The following is a 26606-nucleotide window of genomic DNA, read 5'->3' as shown; positions in this document are numbered from 1 at the left end:
TAACTTCCGAAATCTTATTTTATTAACTTGAAGAAATTGCCACTTTGAATATTTGCTGCTATAAGTTACAGTTGGTGACTTAATACACTGTAGAAGATTACGTTATATCTCCTGTATTCTCACAGAATGATCAGCCTTCTGTGTATGGATCAATATATTCAAAGGTTCTTCAGAGGTTTACTGCCACTTACCCTATATATGGATGGAAAAACATTATTAAAAAATGTAATGACTCAATCAAAATTCATTTAACAAATTTATTTTAAAATGGTTTTCAATTTTGTCAACCCATATGTATCCACCTAAGCAACGTACATAACAAATATAAGTAGTAAAGGGATTTTTTAGTATACATCTCCAGTGTATTTAATTCTCATCTGGGGGCCCAGATTCAAAAGCACTTTTAGTTTGTTTTTTGTTGATTTTCAGTCACCATGAGACACAGATCATGGGTTAAATGCTTGGGTTCAGCCAAGTTTCACTTGGCACCAGACCCAAGGTGTGGAGGCAGCAAAAACAGCTGCATACCACCCTCATACAAAAGCCAACTGCGAATGGCAGCTTCAGGGATTCTTCTATTTTGTACCCGTTTGCCACAGCTGGGAATTAGCAGAGTTCAGCACCACTCCGTTCACACATCCAACTCTCCCCTACACCAAGAGTTGAGAGGGAGAGGGGAGGCAAATGAGTAATTATGTCTCTACACCACTCAGGAATCTTCCATGCTGGGGGAAGCATTTGGCTGGATGTTCAAGCCAGAATTACAACTCCTTTGTTCTGCCAGAAAAGCACAAAGGGAGCTGGAGGAGGGCCAAGGACCAGGATCCACTTGTTTTTCAACAATTTCTCATAAACCACCCCCCTAGTTACAATGTTTGCTCGGTTGGCTAAAGGTAAGTAAGAGATAGTATTAGCATTTATAATACACTTGCTACAATAAAATAAGGGAACAAAATTTTATATCCTCTGCTAGTAAAATCATAAAAACATCAGTGACGCTAAAATATATATATTTTACCGACAAATTTGGTTGACTCTTTCCTAAAGGAAATGTATCATACCCAATATTTCTCTTATTAGAAGAAAGTTACAGATACAGTATTGTGTATCTTCCTACATTTGATCACAACAAAATCACATCAACCAGAAATGAAACAAGCACATCATACATATAAATACCATCACAACAGGACTATTCTTAGAATTACCAATAGTGCTAATGAATGCTGCAATCAGAAAGATTAAACAGATAACATGAAAAATATTTTCATATCTTTTATAGGACAGAAACCTTTGTTCATGTCTTCTGGTGGTCATCATCTTCTTTTGAGCGGCACCTACAACACAAAGAACAAGTAAACGAGCAACTTTATTCTTCTTTAGAATAGTTTTTAAAAGTTCTGTAGGTATAAGGTGCATTGTTTCTATTGGAGTTGACAACTCATTTCACGATTCTTAAATAGGGATACAAAATAATGGTCAAAATCAACAGAAACAATAGGATTTCACTACATCTGTGTAAAATTGCCACCAGAAGTGCTGGATATGTTATAGGTGTCACCATAACAGTGCAAATTTCTTTGTGTGAAATTAGCTAACAAGTATCTAGTTCTTCATTTCAGTAAGAGTGAAATCTGCATTCTCTTTCCTGTATGAACAAGAAACTTAATATGTTGAAGTGGGAACAGATTTACTTTTCATCAAAAATTAAAATAAAAACTGACAGGTTAAAGGTTCAAAATAGGCATGTAACATCACCCATCACCTGCCTGCTTTGTAGTTCATTACATCTCCTTGGTGGGGAACACCCCACCAGCAGAATGACTGCTTAGTCTCATTTTCCATCCTTGATTGCACTAAGTGTGCATGTTTGTGCCTAGATGGATAAAGAAGTCCTATTTACAATTTGAAAAGGGTATTACAAAAAAACTCTAAATCCCTGTTTTTTCTATACCTTTTATGCAAATAATAAATGGAAATAAAAAGATGCATTTTTTATTATCTCAAGCTACATTTAAAACAGCAGTATGGATTGGGAAAATTTGATTCTGGATTCTTCATGTTGCATAACTCACTCAAATGTTTCAAACTATTTTTAACTTGTTGCTAAATGTTTATCTACACATGCTGTCAGAAATAACCTTGTTAGGAAGGTGAAGTTGGTGTCTCATCAAATCAGACCCATGGAGTAGGCGTAGAGTGGCCTGTGCCTCGCTTTCCTTTCTCTCTTTCAGCACCATCAAAAGGAAAAGTGAGAAAAATAGCACAAACATTAGTTAAAGCCTGAATTCAACCATACATCCTACAGGAATAATTTCATAACAATGAAAGCAGATAGACAGTATCTGTAGGTTTTTGGTTTGTTTTCTTTTACAATGATGATAATTAGAGATCTAATTAATATCACCTTCCAAAGATCATAACTTTTAATAATCCCTTTAATTAAAGGATTTACAGAAAAATGAAGGGTTTCTTCTTATGTATTACCTGATTTACCAGCACTGAAGACAAAATCTTTTAAAAATGGCTACAAATGCCTTGTTCACAAAAGACTTTATTATCTAATGATGCATACTGAAAACATACAGAAATCTGCATGGTCCACTTTACATGCAGCAGAACAATCTTCACTTTACAATAAGTGAGTGTCAACTGTTTTATGCAAGAGACAACACTGTCACATTTCTTAAAGAAAAGCTTCATTTACAAAAGAAATAAAAGGTAAAGAAGCAATTACCGCTTTTAAAAAGCAGCTGCTTTGTTCAAGAGTGGAAGGTTTATGCCTGTATTGAAAGACAACATGATCACAAATAATGAAAACAATGAACAAATGAAACACTTTTAGCATAAAGCAGTACACTTTCAAAATGACATACAAATAGTTAAAAATGTCATTATATTGTCTATCTATCCTTTAGATATAAGGTCTTTCAGAATCAGATGCCAACATATGTAATTAGTAAATGAAAACTTTTCTGTTAAGTATTGGTTCTATGTCATAGTGAACTATATTTAACAAAATGTATACAAAGTCTATAGCAAGTTGATTAAAAAAATTAAAGTAATAAGAACAGTACACTGAAGGCGCTCTATCCATCAAGTGCGCATTCTCCAAATTTTAAATGTGATGAACTGAACACAAGTCGTAACTATGCCACAGTTGCAATGCCAGAAAATAAAACATCATTTATCAAACATGCAGGGAATTCTGCCATAAAGCTATTGTCTCTCATTTGTCAGTTGTTCCAGTAAAATAACATCTTAAACACCGGTGATGTTGATGGTTTAGCTTACCTTCAGTGTACTGAAAGTTGTACACAACCTGCTTTAAAAGAGGAGACCATCCCTGCAGGCAGGCTCAAGAAGGAACAGACCCCCTTCGGCACTGACTACACCAAGGGCATGCTGCTGTGGCCTGCACACACACACCTAGGAAAACGTGAATATAAACAGCATTTATGCTGGCCATTTTTTAAAGACAAAAATGAAGCCAAGTCTGCTAAGAACAAATCAACCACCCAGTATTACTGTTCTTTTATAACAAGCTTTTTTTTTTTTTTTTTTTTTTATAATATATGAACTGCAACCATATACATTAGCATTGTACTTGTGTGCAGTCTTGGCAATTAAAACAGTTCTACAGTGAAAATTTTCACATAAGACACAAACAGAATTACTCTAACATTTCTAAAAGAAATATCAGCCTTGGTGTTAATTCAAATATATCATTCTTCCTCAACTTTGCAGGGGGAAATATATATGTTTATATACATTAATAAACTGCTGTGAAATTTCTTCAGTCTTTGTATCTTAACTACTCAAACCCTTAGGACTTCTTCATCTGATTTAAATTTTTTCCTGGATGAAAGCGTGTTGCAGAGCCTGGTTGATGCTAATCCGTTTGGCTGGGTCTAACATTAGGATCTGGTCCAACAAGTCCTTTAGCTGATGTACTTTTTTCCGCTGGTCTTCAGGGAGTCGTTGGCACCCAATCAAGTCTGCTAACAGGTCCTTGGTTGGATTAATGGTGCTCATGACAGTAACTTTTTCCTAATATAAAAAGAGCAACCAACATTTACTTCTATATAAATTAGCACCATTAATAAACCCAGTATGAGCACAATAAGCAGCACATATTCCAGTTAAAGAACTCTCTCTCTCTCCACTGTTATTCCTCCTAAATTTACTGCTGTCCAACACATATTTAGTGTTGTAACTCTTACTACTGTAAAAGTTATTTAAAGAAATACTGAAAATTGAAGACTAATAAATGTGCTTTATGCCAAATGCATTCATTTTCTTGCACATCTCATTTAAGACCTGCTTCTCTACATTTGAGACTCAGTGGATTAGTATATTGAGAATTCTAAGTGAGAAAGCATGTTCTATATTTGCCAATTTGATGTATTTTTACGGTGCACTCTAACATTCAATGGTACACATTATAATCCCTAAGGGCATAGCTACCCTAGAAAATTACATTGGTCTAATTTGCGTCGGCATATAGCCACCACAGTCATTTAATTGTTTTTGTGGTCCAGACTATGCTCCTTGTGTTGGTGGTGCATGTCCTCACCAGAAGCACTTGTACTGACTGTATTGTCAGTGTGGGGCACTGTGGGATGGCTTCTGAAAGCCAGTAACAGTCGATGTAAACAACACAGTTTATATTGACACTGCATCAACCTAACATCAATACTGACTCTATGGGTATGTCTACACTATCCGCCGCATCGGCAGGTAGCGATCAGTTTATCGGGGATCAATATATCGCATCTCATCTAGACGTGATATATCGATCCCCAAACACGAGCCCGTCAACTCCGGAACTCCACCAGGGCGAGCAGCGGTAGCGGAGTCGACAGGGGGAGCAGCGGCTGTCGATCCCGTGCCATGAGCACGGGAGGTAAGTCGGAATAAGATACGCAACTTCAGCTACGGGAATAGCGTAGCTGAAGTCTAAGTATCTCTCATTGACCCCGCCCCCTAGTGTAGACCAGGCCTACGCTCTTGTGGAGCTGGAGTTTTTAAGTCAGCATAGTGGGGCAGTTATGTTGATGGGAGCAAAATTCTAGCATAGACACTTACATAGTTAGATTGACATAAGCTGCCTTGCGTCGACCTAACTTTGCAGTGTAGACCAGGCTTAAGGGAGTATTCTATAACAAATATTTCACATAAGAGATGCACATTTTCTAATTTTAACAAAACAAAGGAAGGCAGCAGCATTCAGATTTATTCATAATTTCAAGTTAAGTTTATAAAAGATTAAATTATATGAAGGAGTGTACTCAGTTTATGATTGAGAATAACCAGATTTTTTTTTTAAACAAATGCAAAACCATAAGGAAATTCCCTGTTGCTAGAACATTATTTAACCTATCACAATAAACTGTCTGCATTCTGCAGGAAAAAAAATATTTTCAACAGCCTTCACAATGTATCTTGGTACTAGTTAGAACATTAATTACTAGGTCGTTAATTACTGAATTTCATAACTGAAACATTATTATAGTTAAACAACTTTTTAAAAAATTACAGTTCAGTTAGTTCATTTAAGACTTACCCTTTCTGTTACTTTGTCTACTTCTATATACATGAAGTTGAGATTTTGATCAAAGTGTTGATCTTTGAATACACCTTTTCGGATCATCTGAAAATAAAACAGGGGCAAGAGTTTTGTAAAGTTCTTTGACTTGAAAACTTCAGATTTTAGACTCACCCTAATGAAAGATTACATCTACTGACTTACAATAATATGAATTACTTAATACTTTTAACAGTCTTTCAGAGAACAGTGAGAAATGACTAGAACATAGGAACAGCCATACTGAATCAGACTGATGGTCCATCCAGCTCAGTATCCTGTCTTCTGACAGTGGCCAATGTCAGGTGTTTCAGAGGGTCTGAACAGAACAGGTAATCATCAAGTGATCCATCCCCTGTCACCCATTCCCAGCTTCTGGCAAGACTAGACTGAATAAAATGTCACTCAAACCAGTTGGTAACACACACAGTTATTTTCCATTTACTACGTGTTTATTTTTTCAGGTCAGTGTATAAAAGAGGTTTCTGGTTTCACTTAACACTTAGTCTATGAAAAGAAGTCATGTACTTTCACGTCATAAATTTATAATCAATACAAATTCTACAGTCAAAAGGTTGTTGGCTGTTAAGACATCAGACCAAATTCAGTGTTTACCTTATGATGCCCATTACTGCAATTTCATATGAGATTTTAAACAGTTTACACATTTCTTACCTTGTTTGGCATCTTTCCTTTGAGGTCCATGGCAAGTTTCAGCATATGGTTATTGGTTTTGCCAGGAAACAGTATTTTTCCTGTATAAAGTTCATATAACGTGCAGCCTACTGACCACATATCTATACCATAATCATAGATTTTGCCTATAACTGAAACAGAAGAGTTTTTTTATTACATCAGTTAATACCACAAAAGCAGGCATAAACATAAAAGACTACAAGAGTAAACAGGTACTATAAACCCTGATTTAGGAGCTACCTTAAAACACATATTCCTAAGAAGAGTAAAGTACCAAAGAAAGAAAATGGAAGTCTTTCCATTTTCCCATGACAGTGGGCTTTAACTGTAACTTGCCCTGGCCACTGCAAAATAAAAAACAGTGAAAACTGTCAACCGAAATTCCCTCTCCCCTATCCCCCTGGAAAGGTCATGTGAGCTTCTGCTCAGCAAAGTCTGTCTGTTCTGCCTCTGCAACACCCCAAATCCCTACTTGACTAGGACCAAACAATGAGCATCTCAAGCTCTCTCTCACCAAATGCTAGTGTGTTCTACTATTGACATATCATGGGACTGGCTACATTAAGATTATTGCTTTATCTTTGATTTTAGTTTTTCAGCTTATCTATGAAGCATCATATTCCAACTACATATGGCCATGTATGATAATTACTAGTCAAGTATTTTCATAATTTAATACAGAGAGAAATAACCTCAGATAAACTTACTAATTTCAGGAGCTCGATAAAATCTACTGACAAGATATGGTGTGATGTCATTATCTGCAACATGTGAAGCTGATCCAAATCACAAAGCTTTAATATGGTTTTAGATTCATTCACCTGCAAATTAAATAAAAAACGTTACTGGCACAGTGACAGTACACAGATTGTCAAAGATGCTGGATAGTACATAAACTGTTCATACACCAGTAACAAGACCAAATCAAATCATCCCAATAATCCCTTAACTAACTTAATATTTATTCCTCCCACTCTGTCTTGGTCCATTGTATTCTAATAAAACTATAATATCTTCTTAAACTAGAAATGACAATGAATGGCACAATGTCATAAAAATACTGAATTTAAAATTCATTTTTACTGATCAATTTGACTAATTTTAGTTTATCTATAAACTGAGAGACGTTAAATAACATTTCCAACTTTATATTGTCTCTCTACTTATATCAAATGCATGCGCTACTAGCCCAGCAAAATAATGAGTTAACATGATTGATAAAAAAATTAAAACCATGGACAAATATGTCAAAGAACTGTGTGTTCATTTTTTTTTTAAAAAGATTTCTTTTATGTACACAGTAAGAATGACACCTGGTAAGAAAGGCTGGAATCTGCTCCCCAGGCTGCCATTCATGAGCTCGAACAATGTGCAGGATTAATAAGTGAAGACTATTTACATTCCAATGTGTCTTTCCCCTTCCAAAAGAAAACACACACAAATCTGAGCTGAGGCAAACTCAGAGTGCACCTCCCCCAAATACAGAACCAATACACATTTCAAATAGTGGCAGAGTCCTTGTCACTCTTCCCCCAGTCATCAAAGAAATGGCTCTTTGCCATATCTGGCTTGATCAAAAGTTGGCCATATAAAAGGTCCTGAGGATCCGCTAGATCTTCCCCAATCTACTTCTCTAGAGCAAAAGTTCCTCAAACTAGGAGTCCCGACCCAAAAGGAGTTCACAAGGCTACTGTGGAAGGGGGTCACAAGATCACCTTTTCCCTTGACTCACAGCTAGGCAGCCAAAAGCAGTGGCTGCTGGCTGGCCGCCCAGCTCTAAAGGCACTGCTGCTGCCAGCAGCAGTGCAGAAGTAAGGGGGGGAATGGTATGGTTACTTAGCTCTATAAGGATCTGCAGTGAAAGTTATGTCCAGTACCAAGAGTAGGGTGGGGAGGGTAATCACAGCCTGAAATATTTTCAAAGGGAGGCCCCCAGCAAAAAAAAAAGTTTGAGAATCCCTGCTCCAGAGAATTAGACAGGGTAGCAGCCTGTACAGAACTAGACAACATTCCCTGTCTGAAGACTCATTACATGAGCACATTCTGGACTGAAGGCATATCATTTTCCACTCAGAGCCCAAGTGAGTCACCTCTGCAATGCAGCCAAGTTCCAATGATCCCAAGGAAAGAACAACCAAAAGTCACTTCCATACCTGGATAGCATGAGCTACAGCACTCAGCTCTATTGCCAACCCAGAAAGCTGGCTAAAATTCTCACTCTCTAAATCTGATATTCATACATCAATTTTCTGTGTCAGTAATAACAATGCACATTGGAATTAGTAGTTATTAGCTAATTAATATTATATAGTCATGTCATTTTTTGGGTAAATATTCTTATAGCTGGAACATACAACCTCTATTAGATTACCACACCACCAGTAAGTCTTAAATACTTCATATGCAAATAAAATGAATCAACTATAAGGACTGGCCAAAAAAAAAATATTCTAGAAAGTTTTACACTGTTTGGAATAGAATTCATGCTGCCAATACCAAGTTATAACATTTGATGAAGTCATTTATGAACATAAATATTCATTTTGTATATATTGTAATACAATTTAGAATCTTTAATATGAAAAAATATTCTAGTAGGACATATGTTCAAGTAGTCAGAAAACATGTTATTTTATTAGCTTTCACAATCTTTTAAAGCAACGCTTCAGTACTTTTCACACACGTTTAAGTGTGAGACCTCACTGCACTCCAGCTTAACTTTACAGTCACTTGCCTCTGGAATTTTTGATGGCTGGATTTTTTCTAAGAAAAAAGAGGTAGGGTTGCATGTGCATGTAATTTCTGTTTGTAGAAGGAATGGAAAAGTGAAAACTAACTCATACACTGAAAAAAGCAAAGTTCTAAATTGAGCCAAAACTTCTAGTATGACTAATGCAAAAAACACCAAAGGGGAAGAGCATACAAGAATTTTTCAAGTTGTATTCAGAATTATTTGCAAAAGCTGGAGAAGACCCTGAATAAACTGAAGATATCATCATAAAGGTGAGAACTTTCTTTTTCTATTAGAACATTATTGTCCAACATGTGTCTAAATGGCTAGATGCCATGGAGAATTCCTTTTTTCAAAATAAGGATCACATTGATGGCTTGGATCACTGTAGTTGTAGGAAAGCTGTCATGTCCAGGGGTTGCTGATAACTCATGAAAGGACATTACTTTTTTTTTTTCTAAATGATACTTGGATGTGAATTGAGGCCTTAAGATCTTTCACAGTTTGATTTCCTTTTTTAAAAGAGTGCACTTAAGGCTTCTTGGGCAGAAGAACTGAAAGACAGAATGCTTATTTTAGGATTCCTTACATAAAGCCTTTGTTTTTCATAATGAGGTCTAAAGATTAGCTTTAAAATTTTGGACAATAGTATTCTTACTCTCGTGGGCAATTTTTAAAACTCAGTATTTTAACTACGTTATAGGTGGAAATCTCTTTTAGTCATTGAGTAAATAGAAAATTTTAGAAATAGAAAAAGTCTTATGATCTTGCCTGCTCACTTTTTTCAGACATCTATTTGGTTAAAATTATACTATATTGTCTGTTAAATTTATTACAGATTATTTCAACTATACTATAAGAAGAGATATAATCATTTTAGGGAAAAATCTATTCTCATTCTGTGGTTGAACAGACCACAAATCAGTTAAGCCAAGCTCAAACTTTGTAGGGAACATAGAAAAAAGTCCTAATTGAACCTTAAAATGTAATATAACCTGTCAATCTGAGCACTTAAATTAGTTTCTGGATATTTGTGTGGAGAGCTAGAGTAGGTGTTTTTGGACCTATTCCATTTAACTTAATCCCTTCATTATTTCAAGTCTTTATAATCCTTTATAATACTATTATAAGTTATGCTTCTAAGCACTGAAATTATCTTAGTTGATGCTTTCAAGAGAACAGAGGGAAGCCATCCATCAGTTCAAATTAGTCAGATTTCTCACCTTAGATAACATTAAGGGAACAATTCAGATTTCCTTCAGGGGATTCTAACTCAATATTTTGATTTTTAAAAATGTATTTAAGAAAAGCTAACTTATTTTAACACAGTTCTGCCAGAGAGAGATATATCATAGCTATAATAAAGCCAGGTTAGAAAAGAATCTCTTTGAACAGTCAAATTAAACAAGATAATTAGGCAAACTGGATTTTCCATTCATGCAAACTTCAGAATTGGGATGGGAGAACCAAGTTAACACCAGCTGTGCCTTAAGGCTTGTCTACACTTATAGCACTGCTCTAGCGCTTAGTAAAGACGCTACCTATGCTGACGGGAGAGAGCTTCTCCCATCAGCATAGGTACTCCACCTCCCTAAGTGGCGGTAGATATGTTGACCAGAAAAGCCCTGCCATCGACACTGCGCTGTCTACACTGGGGGCTAGTTTGGTATAACTACATCACTTGGGTGTGGATTTTCCACACCTCTGAATGACATAGTAATATCAACAAAAGTTTGTAGTGTAGACCAGTGGTTTTCAACCTGTGGTCCACGGACCCTGTGAGGGGATCCTCACAGAATACGTCTAAGGTTTCCAAAGGGTCTGGCACCTCCATTTGAAATTTGTGAGGGGTCTGCAAATGAAAAGAGGTTGAAAACCACTGGTGCAGACCAAGCCTAAGTTAACTTGACTATTAAAAACAGCTTTTAACGTGTTTTTATAGAATCTGAGCCAAATTTGTTATTGGAGGCTTCAAAGGAGTTATACACTACATATAAATTTGCCCCTCCCCCACCCTCTCATTAAAAAAAAGGGCCAGGGTATACATTTAAGACTATATATGGGCCCTCAAGCCAGTGATTTGCATAAAGCTCAAGGGTAAAATACCGTTTTTACTTATTAAACTTTCAGGTATTCTCTGTTATTTGTTCAGTATCTTATTGTTCTACTCAGCATCCCTCCATGAAAAGATAAGCTCACATATAAAACTACTTCTTTCTGCCCTTTGTGGCTTGCTTAATTTTGTTTCTCTACCTTCCCATTCTTTTATTCTCCTTCTTTCAACCCTCTCCATTTCTTTCCCTACAGCAATTCCAAATTCCTACTTTGTGAGTTTTTCCACCCCCTTCCATCCACTAAAGTAATCAGCACTTAAATAGTTAATGTTAATATTTAAAATATCATGCTTATGCTTTAGAGCAGCAATTCTCAAACTGAGTCTGGACCCCAAAGAGGGCTGCGACCCTGTTTTCATGGGGTTTCCAGGGTTAGCGTTAGACTTGCTGGGGCCCAGGGCCGAACTCCCAGCCCAAAGCCTGAGCCCAAAGGCTTCAGCCCTGGGTGGCGGGGCTCAGGTTACAGACCCTGCTGCCTGGGGCTGAAGTCATGGGGCTTTTGCTTTGGCCCCTGCACCCAGTGCAGTGGGACTCAGGTGAGCTCAGGCTTTGCCCCTCCCTCCTGGAGTCGTGTAGTAATTTTTGTTAGAAGGGGGTCGTGGTGCAATGAAGTTTGAGAACCTCTGCTTTAGAGTTAACACCCCAATACGATTAATGAAGGACAACAGAGGGAGTTAATGGATCTCAGATATTGTTTCAAATTGATGCACACTCAAAAGACAGTTCATTGCCTACACTAGGTTCATATTTAGGTTATTTTCACAACCAAGAAGACTAGAAACTTACATTTTTAAGTAACTGAAAGCTCAGATTCTCTAGTATTTGAATCTGTCACGTGACCCACAAATACATCAGGTGAACCAGAAGCAACCTGCGTTCTGGTGTTTAACTCCCATGACGCTTTACCTATCCTCTGCTGCAAGGGTACAGGGAAGAGAGTTTAAGGAGTTCTTCTTACTGTCCTCATCGACAAAGGAACCCTCTCAATTTAGCTAGCTTATTTGCTTATTAGCTTAATGCCAGCTTGCATGTTCGGTTCTTGCAGCAGACATGTCTTTGCTAGCACCCTCACAAAAGGGAGCATTTGCTACCAATATCTCAAAGAAGTCAAAATCTTCTTCTCGGAGGGAGTGCTTCCTTACTTTGCAATACTGAAGCCCTTTTTTAAAAAGAAGTATGAGTGGAACATGTACGGGGATCTGGGCAGTTGCTGTGTTGGTTTAAAGGATAAAATCACAGGTTACTAGGTTATGTTTAGTGTTAAAAGTTTTTTAATTGGAAGCAGAAAATATTTGATTGAATTACAGTTATTTTCTTATTTATTATTTGTCCTAATGCAAAATGAAAAGCTTTTTTTGGAGTAAAATATGACAAAATTTGGACTTTAAAATTCAGATAACACCCTTTTCAAACATATATGTATTTTGTACAGACTGTCTTATAGTGTTAAATATTACTTACCAATATATTGTCTGGTTTAATATCAGCATGTAGGATGTTACATCTTTTAAGTAGTTTTAATGCAAGGAACAATTGCTGGCTATAGGACCGTACAGCTTTAATGTGGAGACCGACATCCTTTCCATACTTTTTCAGTACCTCTCGTAAATTCATACTATTTATGTATATAAAAAGTATAGGAAAATATTAAACAAAGAATAGCATATTCATATTTTAAACATCAATTTTAATGTACAGAAACTAATTCTCTTTTAGGCAGCAGGAAAAAAATCACGTAAACCAGACCAACTTGAAATAGATTCCTTGTCATCAGGCCTTATACTGAAATAGAAGTCTCAGCCAATCAGAGCAAGAGATGCTATACAGTTACTGACATGACTGTGCTTATCTAACAGTTAAGCAACTTCATTAGGATTCACTGAAGGTCTCGTGTGTAAAAACTATGATAGTTTCTCAACAGTTGTATGGTCTTTGTGTAAATTTTCTCAAGGGGCAAAATAGGGCAGGAAAACATTGACAAGACTGGGACTTGTGAAGAAGAAACACAGAAGTTGAGGTGGTCATGTTGGTTGTTGGCATAGGCAACAGATTGGCTAATGTTTATAAAACTAGCAGAGCAAAAGGACAATCTCTGAATGTATCCTACGTGGTTGTATACCCAGGTAACATGTTCCCAAATAATACTTAGCAAATGTAATGCTGCATTCTGAACCTCTGAAACCATTCCAGATGAAGAAGAAATTATGAATATTAGGAAAGAAAAATATAGTGGTAAAAAGAATTGTCAATTGTTAGGACGACTCAGGGCAGGAATACTAACAAACTATTTTTAATTCATGTTATTGTAATGGACCAGATGTCATCCTGACATTGTCATTTTAATTAGATTAAAATAGTGTGGTACTCTTCTGTTTTGTAAAATGTTTTTTGAACTGATTGCCTTAAGTAAGTTTACTAACATATTAAGAGCAGAATGTAAAAGAAGTCCAAATGTAAAGAAATTTTTCAAGTTAAGAGTAAAAAAGATTAAAATGCACTTAAATCTACTTTCATTTTTATACACAGTTTAGTACATATTCATTTTACCTGAGTGGTTCAAATACCAGACAGAGGTGCTGTTTGTGATAAAAATGTCTGAACAATCGTAGACAATGAAATTTGTCATCAGGATCTGCATCATTGAGCTTCTTCAAAAATTCCAGTTCTTTAAGACCAGTTTTTTGCCTAAAAACAAAGAAATACATACTTATTGAAATTCTACACATGACATTCAACATGAGCATTAAGTTGACTGGCTCTCAAAATGTTAGGAAGGCAGTAACAGTCTTATGTTTAACACAGCCCTAATAGTCAAAAGATCTAGGTTTTAGTCTCAACATCTATTGTCTTTGGCAAATGACTTGACCTTTTTATGTTTCATATGTCCATATAAAACCCCTCTTTGCCTTTTCCCATATGTAAAATGGAGGTAAGATTTCATCCTACCACACAGAGGGGTTTGACTCAATACTGGGTTTTGAGACAGCTGCTGTTTAAAATAAATAAATAAATAAATAAATAAATAAAAATCAATCCAGTATCTATTTAACAAACTGTACTATACTTATTAGCAAATCTTTTGCTGAATGGGTTGCACATGATATAGAGAGTTCACTTAATATTATTTAAATTCACATCCAGATTCACATTTAAATATAATCTGTGAGCTCATCAAAGTACCACTGTCACTATTTTATTTTAGAGAATTTTTAAGAGTCTTGATTCAGTACAATCACTTATTTTAATTAATGGAATAACAAAATAAGACATTTGAAAACCCCTAGTTAAAATAGATAGGGGAGGTTTACACTGGAAATCCTCTTCATGGAGAAAGGAAAGGAAATGACACAAGCAGTGAACTTTAAATTCACAGTATTGCAATTAGATTGGATAATACTGTTTACTGTAACATTTACACTACTCAACAAGGGACTCTAGGTCTCAAAAGAGCTATAAATAATTTTCTTTCCACATAGGCAGAGTCTTACTCCTCTGCTACCAAATATTCATTAAAATGTATAATTATGTATAGTAATCAATTGGATGTTGATTGCTTTTGACTATGATAGACCTAAGATTATTTCACTTGAAACATCAAGTGGGAATAAAACCAAGTACTGGAAGATTTTCTAGAAAAAAAATTCAGTACAGATAATTAATAAGATTATTATTAGCCCCACCTTTATGACTACATTATTAGTGCAGTAAATCTCATTATTTTACTATTTAACAAAACATGACTTACATAAGTTCATTGTTCCTGATTATTTTGACTGCCACTTCTTGGTTTGCTCTGGCCATATCTCTGGCTCGCACTACGTTACTGAAAACTCCCTGGCCAGTGTAACCATAAACATTGTAACGTTTATCTAGAACTTCACCTATGTTAACACCTAGGAAAGAAAATGAAGAGGGAAATAAGATAAATTCTGAGCTAAGTACACACAAGTAGAATAACTCACAAAAAGAAACTTTTCTGTATAGTTCTGAAAGAAAAAGATACACAGTGCAGTCACTTATTATTGTGTCAAGTCTACAGTGCTTTGTAGCTAGGTTTGCGGAAATTGTGGGGAACTGAAACTGTGCTTCCTTTGGTCAGGAATCTTTTCATAAACAATATTAGAGGCTGCATGCCCATTTCATCCCATTACAAGAAACGTTTCTGTTGGCTTTTATTAACTGCTGCTGAGTTTAACATTGAGTAGTGAAGAAATGTGCTCACTGAAGCGCTTCCATTCTGAGTCCTGGGTGACAACTACAGCACGATGGGCATCAAGGTTCTTTGCATGCTGTTTTTCTTGGTTTCAGATCATGGCAAACGTGCTGACGTAACCCTTCCTTCTGGAGGGAGCTCTCATGGCTGTAAATAACTTTGGATAGGTTTTAATTTTACTTTGACTGTTAGATTCTGTGACACATCTGTGAGCAGTTTGACAGAGCACTATAGTGCAGGAACATGCAGCTGCTTTGGGTGAGCCACACTTAAGTGATGGCACTGTGGTATGCAATTTCAAAATAATTTTGCAAATCTTTTTAAATAAGATGCTTTTACATTAAGCAACCCTATTTTAGACAACAATATAAATTAAGTTAGCAAAAAATACTTACGATAATAGCCTTCTGCATCAGTCCAGTTATCCCTGAGATTGGGGTTTTCTTTGAAGTCTTTTCCAAAACCAGCAGCCCTAAGACGAGCACTCTGAAATAAAGCGGAGAATTAACTTTTCTGTTATATTCAAAATACATTTTTGTATATAACTGTGATTTTTCATTACACTTGCTTATGAAAACTAGAAGTCCATTCAGTTATTTACCATCTCATTCCTAACCAATATTCTTCTATTTCTACAGTTCAAATAATAAATTGACAAAATATCCTTTAAGCATCAATGTATGAGAAAAAAATCAATAGAACTATTATGAAATAGTACAGATATGTAGAGCTTTCATTGCTACCATAAGTAAAATTTAGTAAATCATTAATGTACGCTTCTAGTAACACACAAGATTTGTGGTCTCTCTCCCACAGCTTCTTGGGAAGTTTTAAAAGCAAAATACTATGGGGTCATATTATTTAGAGTTCAATATTTTTACCAAAAATACTACAATATATTATTAGTTTATTGATAAATAAAACTAAAATATAATTGTCAAAATTAGAAAAGGATATTCTGAGGCGGTGATATGCTTGAATTTTTTTGTGAAATTGCTTCTTACTTCATAGAATAAATTAATCATTCCTAATGGATATTACTATCAATACTGTGAATTAGCAAGAGACAACTACAAGCAATATATAGCCATCAATATCAGCATGACAAATGTAAAAAGTATATACAAAACTAAAAAAGCACTTTCAATTAAGTGATAAGCATTTCCCTTCCACAAACTGTCAACCATTTATAAACTGTTTTAAATGGAACAATATCAAGTACTTTTCTATTTTTTATTCTTTATCTCTGTTGTTTACATCATGGTTGTAAAAGCTTGAAAATAAAAATATTTTCCCAACAATTTTACCTTTTTTTCCATTTTAAAGGGTTTTCCTTTGTTGTTAATGGAGTGCCACTACAGTGGCTTTTTGTTATGCCTTTGTTTGTGGTGACATCAGTTATAATTAAAGAATTACATTTGGTAAGAATAATTAATTCCATGATTTTTAGGTTTTGTTTCCTTAAAAGAAAAATCCATCCTTGACACATTTTGGGATGTTTGCATGTAAATAAGCAGGTCATTGAATGTACATGCAAACATGATGCTTTCCAAGTCCCAAATATCCTACTGGATTGCATGTATGTATTTCAATTATTCAGTGAAAATAGTGCAGAAATGACAACACTAAGGACTAGACTGATGTTTGCTATATGGGAGGCTGTGACAGAGTGCTGGGAGGGTAAGTTAAGCAGTAATTGGCTGCCACGCCTCCCAAAGGGATGCGTGGCATATTTAATTATTTGATCAGACTTGGGGAGTGGAGAAACTCATGAGCTAAGAAGCTCATTATCCCATTAGTTGAGAGGACAGTTAAAAAGCACTGGAAAAAAAATAAGTGAAAGAGGCGGCAGCTAGCAGAGCCCAGAGGACGTAAGATCAGTGTGGTCAGATATCTCTCTCTCTCTTCCCCTGGAGAAAGGGCTAAGGACAGGAGAAAACTGTAGACACATTTGATACACAGGATCATGATGGCAGTTTTGTGGAGGTAATATAAATAAAATTCACAGTGGTGCTAACAGGTTTCATAGTAGCAGCCATGTTAGTCTGTATCCAGAAAAAGAACAGGAGTACTTGTGGCACCTTAGAGACTAACAAATGTATTTGAGCAAAAGCTTTTGTGTGCTACAGCTCACTTCTTCAGATGCATAGAATGGAACACAGAATATGGAGATATATATACACATACAGAACATGAAAAGGTGGAAGTAGCCATATCAACTCTAAGAGACTAATTAATTAATATTAGCAATTATCAGCAAGAGAAAAAAACTTTTAGGGTGATAATCAAGATGGCTCATTCCAGACAGTTGACAATTAATTAATATGAGCAAATATCAGCAGGAGAAAAAGAACTTTTATAGTTTTGTAGCCATTCCCAGTCTCTATTCAAGCCTAAGTTAATGGTATCTAGTTTGCATATTAATTCAAGTTCAGCAGTTTCTCGTTGGAGTCTGTTTCTGAAGCTTTTCTGTTGTAAAATGGCTGAGTCATTACACAGATTGAATCTATTTCCCCATGTTAAGTATCCTCACACCTCTTGTCAACTGTCTGGAACGGGCCACCTTGATTATCACTATAAAAGTTCTTTTTCTCCTGCTGATATTTGCTCATATTCATTAATTAGCCTCTTAGAGTTGATATGGCTATTTCCACCTTTTCATGTTCTGTATGTATATATATTTCCTTACTCTATGTTCCATTCTATGCATCTGATGAAGTGGGCTGTAGCCCACGGAAGCTTATGCTCAAATATATTTGTTAGTCTCTAAGGTGCCACAAGTACTCCTGTTCTTTTTGTGGTGCTAAACAACAGAAAGCATCAAACATTGTGGGGGATCTCAGTTAGGAGAGGAGCCTGCCCTGTTACAGAGGCACATCTCTCCCCTTTCAAATACTAAACCACTAGGGTAGTCCAAGACAACAGCATACATGAAAGGAGGTACGATGCTAAGTGCCACCTAAAATATGTCATGAAGATTTTGAGAAAATAAAGCATACTGAACCTATAAGAACCACCAAGTAATTGTAGATTAACTAAATCCTACAGCATCTTTCCAAAGGCAATGTTGTAACTATAAAACCGGTCTGTGACTAACAATCCTGTCACTCTTTTTTTGAGGTGTGACACTTACCACGATGCCCACTGCATTTCCCAATTATGACGACAAACTTACAGTCCTATTTATGACATTTTTGCACAAATTCTGGGAGTAACTTTTTTGTTTTTTCTTATATTACTTTGTGCTTCCTCTGCAAAGACAACGCTCAATAACTACTGCAGGTCTTGCATGAAAAATAGGCAAAATCCCCCAGTATTTGTCCAGGGAAAACTTCCACTGACTTCAGAGAGAGATTTCCTGGATGGTACTTATAAGAAAGTCGAGATCTGGCTCAATGGACTTTTATTAAAGTTTTCAGAAGATATTGTCCACCTGATTTTACAAATTCTAGTGAGTCAAAATTCAGGCATACATGACTTGACAGTATCCCTTTAATAACACAGCAACGAGCAAATAACGTGTATAAATTATCCTTCTAAAATTACCTACATCAAAGTACGCAGCAAACATATCATCCGATTCTGTGAACATGTCAGGAGCTAATAGCTTCTTCTGAGCTGAGCCTTAAAAGAAAATTTACATTACTCAACTTGAAAATGAAGAAACAAACTAAAAGCACAGATTACCAATAAATAAAAAGAGTTATTCTGGTGTGTTAGCAGTTATCTTCTCTATATTAAGAATCTACATTACATAGCATTAAACTTATTTACTAGTTATATGAGACTGCAACCAGGCACTTCTATTACCATTTCTCCTATAATATGTTGGTTTATGGTATATTCGCTTATATAATTAACCTGTTTAAAAATGCAACACAGAGCTTAAAACCTTTCATTTGCTTTAAAAAAAAAAAAGCAAATATCTCAATTGAAGACTTAACTGTAATGGTTTTCCAACAATTCACATAACAGGAAAAAAATTCTGTATTCCACACATTCCTATGGATAACCTGTAGACTGAGTGCATAACTTAGAATAATTTTTTTGCCAATAATATGAGGTACTTTATTAAAATTTTTAAACCCCCAAAACTCTTTTCCTGGAAGTTTTTCCTCACGCAGTCATAAAAAAAAAAATCTTCTTAACAGGACAGATAAAATAGCTGATTGTACTTTTAATTGTTCTATTTAAAAGAAACGTTTTAAAATGCAGGCCAGATTACCCCTTTCTCATCATTTAATCATCTTTAATGTCCCAAAGACATTTTATAGGGTTGATAATGTAAAAGAAATGTAAATTAAGGGTACATATTAATGAAGACAGAACTGGAATTATTTCATAACATATTAAAGTAGAATAATTTTAATATTTTGGAGTAAGTTACATGCATCCCAGAGTATTGAGGAACCCACTTCCCCCAGCATTACACCCCAAAATCCTGCACTTTCAAGGCCCACATGACAGCCACCAGCCTCCTTATGATAGATGACTGGACTGGAATCATTTGAAACCAATGTAGGTCCCTTAATCAAGAAGAGAGCGCCGTTAAGAGACAGAGGGCACTTCGCCATACTTCTCAAATGTCTTTCATTTTAGTCCCAAAGTTACCTACATTCCACAGAATTTGGTGTTCCCCTACACTTCTACTCTTTAACAATATTTACATCAGAAATAAAGGAGAATGAAACTAAGATTATACAAAAGCTGTTTATGCAAAATGATGAATCCACAATATTAAGTTTTCTTCATATATAATTTTTTGAGCCCCTTCTCATTCAGTTTCCCTCCCGGGCCCCTACTCGCCCCATGCACATATCGCATCCTACATTTGAACTCTGGCCAGTTGCTAATCTCCTGATGGCAGATCATACTGCCTCCATAGGAGGTCACAACACAGATCAAACTTGGCTCTGACAAGCAGCAGGGCAATCTTTTAAAATTGGCTTTCCTTTTATGTTTCTATTTATTGTAATATCCACCCCTAAAATCCTAGCATAAAATTATTTATTGCTTTTAATTTAAGTACTATTTTGACTTTCTCCAATTGTTTTCTTCAGTTATTATATTGTGCATTTTGTATTTTAATTATTTAGTATTTTAATTGTTTATGTAGCACAAAAGTGTGCTTTGGCAGGGTGCTTTCTAAATACTATTATTTTTATTTATACACAATATTTCTTATATTACCTTTTCAATTTATCAAACTGATGATTTGGTGTATTTTTCAGAGTTGAGACAAGATTATTCTTTCTATATAGCCCTACCACAATCAGCAATATTTGACAGAATTGCACACAGCTCTAGAAAAAAATATTTTGTTGATCAACTATTATAAAACCAGCAAGGAAGCACTACATGCTGGAAATGACTGAGCTAAATTCTGCCATCTAGTCCCTCTTTTACAAATATCAAAGAGGAGGAAGCCAGTTTGTTGGGGTGAGGGGGTGCTCCCTAAACACACTAACAATAGGACAAGATCTTTTCAGAATATTCGATGGAGCGCTAGGCTAGACTACCAGCCTCAATAACATACATCCCTAAGAGGTGTGCGGTCTGTGAGGCAGAGGGTGCACCTAGTCTCTAAACCAGCTAGTACAACTGCTGCATGCAATAACAGGTTGAACTGCACTCTGATCTTGCTCAAAAGAACAAAGTGTGCTCCATAGCCCTAGTTAACACGCTACTCCTGAGGGAATTCTTTGCCAAAAAAAAATAAATTCTGCAAAATTCCACACATTTTATTTGACAATAAATAAATGTGGAGGCTCCAGCATGGCTGTGGGGAGCACAGGCCACTGGCTTCAGGGAGACATGAGATCACCATGCATCCGTCCCCCACAGGACACAGACTCAATGGTGAGGCTGGATCTGATCCTGACACTGCGCAAGGGATGAGCCTGCCCCATAAACACTCCGAGGCCATGCCCCTTTGTGCCAGGCGCACCAAGGTAGCAAGCGAGAGGGACAGAGTCTTGCACGCACGCACGCCCAACCCTGACCTCCAATGCAGCTGTGGAGCAGGCAGACTAAGCCTGGAAGGATTCAAGCATGGAGGGGCTTGGTGTTGGATGAGAGGATTCTGTGTGGGGAAATCTGGGTGCAGGTAGCTCAATGGAGGGTCTGGATGTGGGGTGGGTCTAAATGCACAGGGGCTTGTTGGGGGGGTTCCAGGTACAGGGGGAATGGGACTCAGCAGGGGGTCCAGGTGAAGATGGTTGGGGCTCAGCAGAGAGGGTCCAGGTACTGGATGGCAGGGCTCATTGCGGTAGGGGTTTGAGTGCAGGAGGCTCAGTGGGCGACAGTCTGTGTCCAGAGGTGGTGTGTCTGGAAGCAGAGGGGAGGTGCTTGGTGGGAGTCTGGATGCAGGAAGGTGAGGCTCGGTGATGGGGGTCTGGGTGCAGGGGGGCTCCGGATGCAAGAGATGAAGCTTAGTGGGGCTCTGAATGCACGGGGTTGGGCAGATGTGGGAGCAGCTCCCCATACAGTGACCCCTCCACCCAGGGCCGACGAGTGATGGGGGCAGGAAGCATGGGGAAGTGGGGTGGGGCATCGGCAGGGTGTAGAGCTTCCTGGGGATGGGTCTGACCTGGCTCTTACCCAGCCACTCTGTGCAGGGGAAGAGGAAATCCCATCCTCCCCCATGCCCAGCCAGGACTAGCAGCTAAGCCAGGTGTGCAGGGTAGCAGTCACCACTCAGGATGTCACCAACCAAGCCCTGGCCCCCTGCAGTGATTTACCTCTCTACCAGCTGCTCCAGGCGCCTGAAATGACAAGCCCGTGCTGCTGATGAGGGGCATGTGGCTGCTCTTGCAGTTTCCCTTTGCTTCCCTATCAGAAGTAATTTTTCTGTGGTGAAGCAAAGAAATCTGCGGAGGACATGAATTCTGTGTGCGCGCAGTGGGGCAGAATTCCTCTGGGAGTAACACACTTTCAATAGCACAGGCTGCACCAGATAGGTGTTCTTTGTTTCTCTTGCTGAAGCAGCCATGGCAAGCTTTGGTTCTATATTTACAAAATATATATACACAATATTTATAAAATAATTTCTTCACACAATGCACAGTCAACCTGTGGAACTATTGCCAGAGAATGTTGTGAAGGCCAAGCCCATAACAGGGTTCAAAAAAGAACTAGATAAATTCATGGAGGATAGGTCCATCAACAGCTATTAGCCAGGATGGGCAGGAATCGTGTCCCTAGCCTTTGTCTGCCAGAAGCTGGGAATGAGCAACAAGGGACAGATCACTTGATGATTACACCTGTTTTGTTCATTGCCCCGGGGCACCTAGCTGGCACTGGCCGCTGTCGGAAGACAGGATACTGGGCTAGACAGACCTTTGGTATTACCCAGTTGGACCATTCTTATGTTCTTATATTATTTTAAAGCCAACATTATTTTGCTATGAATTTTTTCGGGAACAAAACAAATCCTTCCACCCATAAAAGCCATTTTTTGTGTAGTAAAGCACAAGTTTCTTCTGGCTTTGTGGCAGCAATTAAAACATTCACAGATCTGTGCACATTCCTCGATGACAATGACTAAGATGAAAATAAGTCAAGGTTTGCCAAACAGAAAAGGGAAAAAAAAAAATCAGCAGAAAAACAATTTGCGATCTTCCAAGGAAGTGTCACATATCATGGAGATTTAAAAATATATTAAACTAAACTAAATCGACAGTTCCTTCTTAAATATAAAGGAAGGCATTAATGTATATTCTTCCTAATTTGCAGCACTGACTGCTTAACTGGTAATTAGGAACCCTGAAAACAAACTCTCACATTCACATCACCATCCCTGAGAAAGTATTTTAACAGTTCCATTCAATAACTTTCTGGGGGGAAATTTTCAACACTGTCTAAGAATTAACTTTCTTCACAAGTCTGAAATTATGATGTTAAGAAATCTGAAAAAAATATGCCTGCAAAGCAGATTAGGCATTTCATTTCAAATTGCATAATGAAATTTCAGATTCTTACCATTATTCTGTTCAACCGTCATGAGGTTGTGTTTGGCTTTTACAGAGGCCTCAAATGTATCAACGTTTTCCCGTTCATACTCTTTAACATCAGCAGCTACACGTTCTAGAATGTCATCTGGTGAATTTGAACGACTACGTGTGCTGCTCTGAGGACTGCTTGGTTCAGATGGCACAGACATATTACTGTCTTCAGTCAGGTACTTGTATTTCTGCAAAGAAACTTTATAAAGTTATTCCCAGCATCATGACCTATCCCAATCTAATTCTATTGTGTATTTTGGGGCATACTTTTTCTTCAATCTAACTGACTAATTCTAGAGCTTAATCTGTATCTTTTCTTTATACATTATCTGAAACACTAATAAAATTGTGCAGCATGCTAGTTGTGAGATACAGAAAGAAACATGTCTTGTCAAAATATATCGAGACAAGACTTTATAGTCCAAATCTTCAAGTTTGATTTATAATACTTCAAAAATACCTTTTTAGACTTTTAGATTTATTGATAAAACCTTTGTAACAACTGATTTACTGGTGAAGAAAGCAAGGCAAGAAGGATAGCACTTGACCATGTGCGGCCAAAACGGCAGCATGAGAAGTCTATTATTAATATTCTGATTTATAAGAAGTGAACTCATGCTTCAAGGAAAAAACAAGAGCTTTGAGTCTCGCAACCTAAATATTTACTATTCTATATTAGTTTGAAAGCGTAGAAATCTCAAGTGTTATTTGAAATTTTAGTATTTGAATTGGAGGATCTCAGTTAGTTACCTGTATTCATCTTAAGTTATTCAGTGCTTGTATAAAAATGTATCACAAAGATGAAATTTTATAAATTATTTTTGCTGCTCTGAATAATATGGAGCCCAATTATTTGACTGATTTCCTTGTATTCTATGCCCTGTCCCAGAAGTTAAAAACAATTTAAGAGGATCTGGGTGTCAGATCCTGAGGTTATATTCTCCAGGATTAGCAGCAGGGCTCTTTCAGTTAAGGGCACTGACCTTTGGAATTTGCTTCCCTTGGTGGGCCATGAGAATCTGAGTTGAGTGATCCTTTGAGTATGGTGAAAGGTATTTTTACTCCGTTTTCTCTGATTTGGGGGGTTTGGCCAGTAACATTTCTCAGGTACCACCAGTGCATCTTTACATGTAACCACATAGGATGGTAACATTATTTATTATTATTAAGCACCTATTGTCATCATTGCTTATTTTAAGGGTTTAAAATATAAACAATAGTATGCTAAGAATATCAGATAATTGCATACACAATACCTAACAGTTTCACAATAGGCAAAAAATCACACCAGTTCTGCTCAGCTTTCTGAATGCTTACATAGATGACAAACCTTTCATTTCAAATGAAACTGACCGATCAGATTGCAATCAATATTTCTGAGTCTTAACCTCCACTCTACTGTCATTGTAGTATCAGCAATATACCAGTGAGGACAATAAATGTATGATTTATCCTTTGATGCAATTATTACATAATTTTATAGTCCTTTAAGTTACACAAAAATCTAAAAAAAGCCAACTGTCACAAAAATGACTCATTTGGTGTAGGTTACTTAAGTTTTTGAAAAATGTTGTTGTGCCAAAAATGTAAGTTTCAACGCAGACAATATTTTTACAACCACATTGAAAAATGAGTGACAGCTTGTGACAGCCTTAGCTTTATTAACGTTAAGTGTCCACTTGAAAAATGTCACTGTCTCCAATCTTATTTTAAAAGAAATAGTAAGACAAAAATGGTTTTTACTCTACATGCACAGACAACGTCAGTAGTCTGAGGATTTTAATACAGTCGCATACCTGAACAATTGCTTGTCTCTGTAGTCTTCTCTGCTCTATCAGGGCTTCTTCATCTTCTTCTTCTACATCAAAGTCTTCAAGGCTGTGAATAATTAATTATTAATATTTGTATAGCACCATAAAAATATATGGTTCTTTACAGAACTTAGAAAAGATGTAGTCCCTGTCCCAGAGAGTTTACAATCTGAAATTAAGAGTAATTACACAACTCTTAGCCTCAAAATATTTGGAAACAAGAACACAGATTCTTTTGAAGCATACGAACAACTATAAACTTCACTCCTCTGTAGTCTTACTACAGGTTCAACTGTCTGAGGCAAAGCAAAGGAAATGCCCACATTAGTTTTCTGAACCTCCTTTATGAGAAAACGTATGCTCTTCAGTGTGTGGCAATTCTCCAAAAACAGCCATATTTTTGGAGTTTAATGTACCCTCCTTACATATACCCACATCATATATGATTTGAAAACTTACTGTATACACACTTAGGTGAGGTACAATGTGGAGCTGTCAAGTGGTGCCATAAACCTATAGGTGAGGTGAAACAATGGTATCCAAAACGAAAGCCATTTTTTGCTCAATTCCAGAAATACTACAACATGACTAGGACTACAATTTTTAATGTGTACGTTAATTATAATAACAACGGATATCTTATAATATCCTTTTAATCACAGCTACCAAATGACAATGTATTAAAAAGATTTTATTGGTTTTGCCTGGGGAAGCATTATTTTTTTCAGAAATGATGAAGGCTGTGCACTTGTAGTGGTAGATTGCATGTCCCTAATTTGTACTACATAGTGAATAGATATAAATGTATGCAAATTCCTAATGTAATTCTTCTCCATTTGTAAGCTTTTTTACATATGATGAAGCATCTAATGTGCCTGGTAGAATGTTTTAATTTGTACTGCCTATGCATGTAGTACAAGCCTTTGAAATATTCCAGAAACTAGTTTTTTAATTCAGTGACACTTTGGCACAGGTCAGATTAGTGTTATAGATGACAATATACAGTTTCATATTATGAATATGCAAAAGCTATGAGAGAAAGAAGTGGCCTAACAAGAAGTAGTGAAGACAAAGTCCACAAACAACTCCTTGCCTCTGCACTGAAGAGGGACAAAGAGCATGTTACAGCTCTTACCAACCATGTCATCAACAATATGACAAACCTATTTGACCCTGACTCACATCGAGAGGCACTTATCAACATATCTACTAGACTGCATGTAACATGAGATGTTCAAGAGTCTCTACTGAGAATAGCAAAGGGTGGTGAAGAACAAATGGAGAGATCTGTGATTCTGATGGGACATGCAGCTTTTTCAGCCTGGTCAAGAAATCTGGCATCAAAACATTTGCTGACATGGACAAGCAGGCAAAGTTTAAATCTGGCAAACAACAGCCGTGATCAGTCCAGAAATTGTTTTCTGAAGAGTCCTCTCCTTAGCAAGATGCAC

At 36.8% G+C, this 26606-nt stretch overlaps 1 protein-coding gene across 1 annotated transcript in view; it reads right to left on the bottom strand.

Annotated features, from left to right (window-relative positions):
• PRPF4B (pre-mRNA processing factor 4B) overlaps positions 1-26606 on the bottom strand; it is a 50778-nt gene continuing 24172 nt past the window's right edge. Inside the window, 14 exon segments of the mRNA XM_030552322.1 lie at positions 1-192; positions 1292-1337; positions 2142-4050; positions 5567-5653; positions 6263-6414; positions 6991-7071; positions 7074-7104; positions 12590-12743; positions 13676-13813; positions 14874-15021; positions 15737-15827; positions 18892-18965; positions 23322-23532; positions 25141-25222. Coding sequence (XP_030408182.1) covers positions 3847-4050; positions 5567-5653; positions 6263-6414; positions 6991-7071; positions 7074-7104; positions 12590-12743; positions 13676-13813; positions 14874-15021; positions 15737-15827; positions 18892-18965; positions 23322-23532; positions 25141-25222 — 1453 coding nt within the window. The 3' untranslated portion in view covers positions 1-192; positions 1292-1337; positions 2142-3846.

Source organism: Gopherus evgoodei, chromosome 2, assembly GCF_007399415.2.
Source record: "Gopherus evgoodei ecotype Sinaloan lineage chromosome 2, rGopEvg1_v1.p, whole genome shotgun sequence".
NCBI classification, from domain to species: domain Eukaryota; kingdom Metazoa; phylum Chordata; order Testudines; family Testudinidae; genus Gopherus; species Gopherus evgoodei.
The sequence above is the reverse complement of the archived record's forward strand: the minus strand, read 5'-3'. Positions and strand labels throughout refer to the sequence as shown.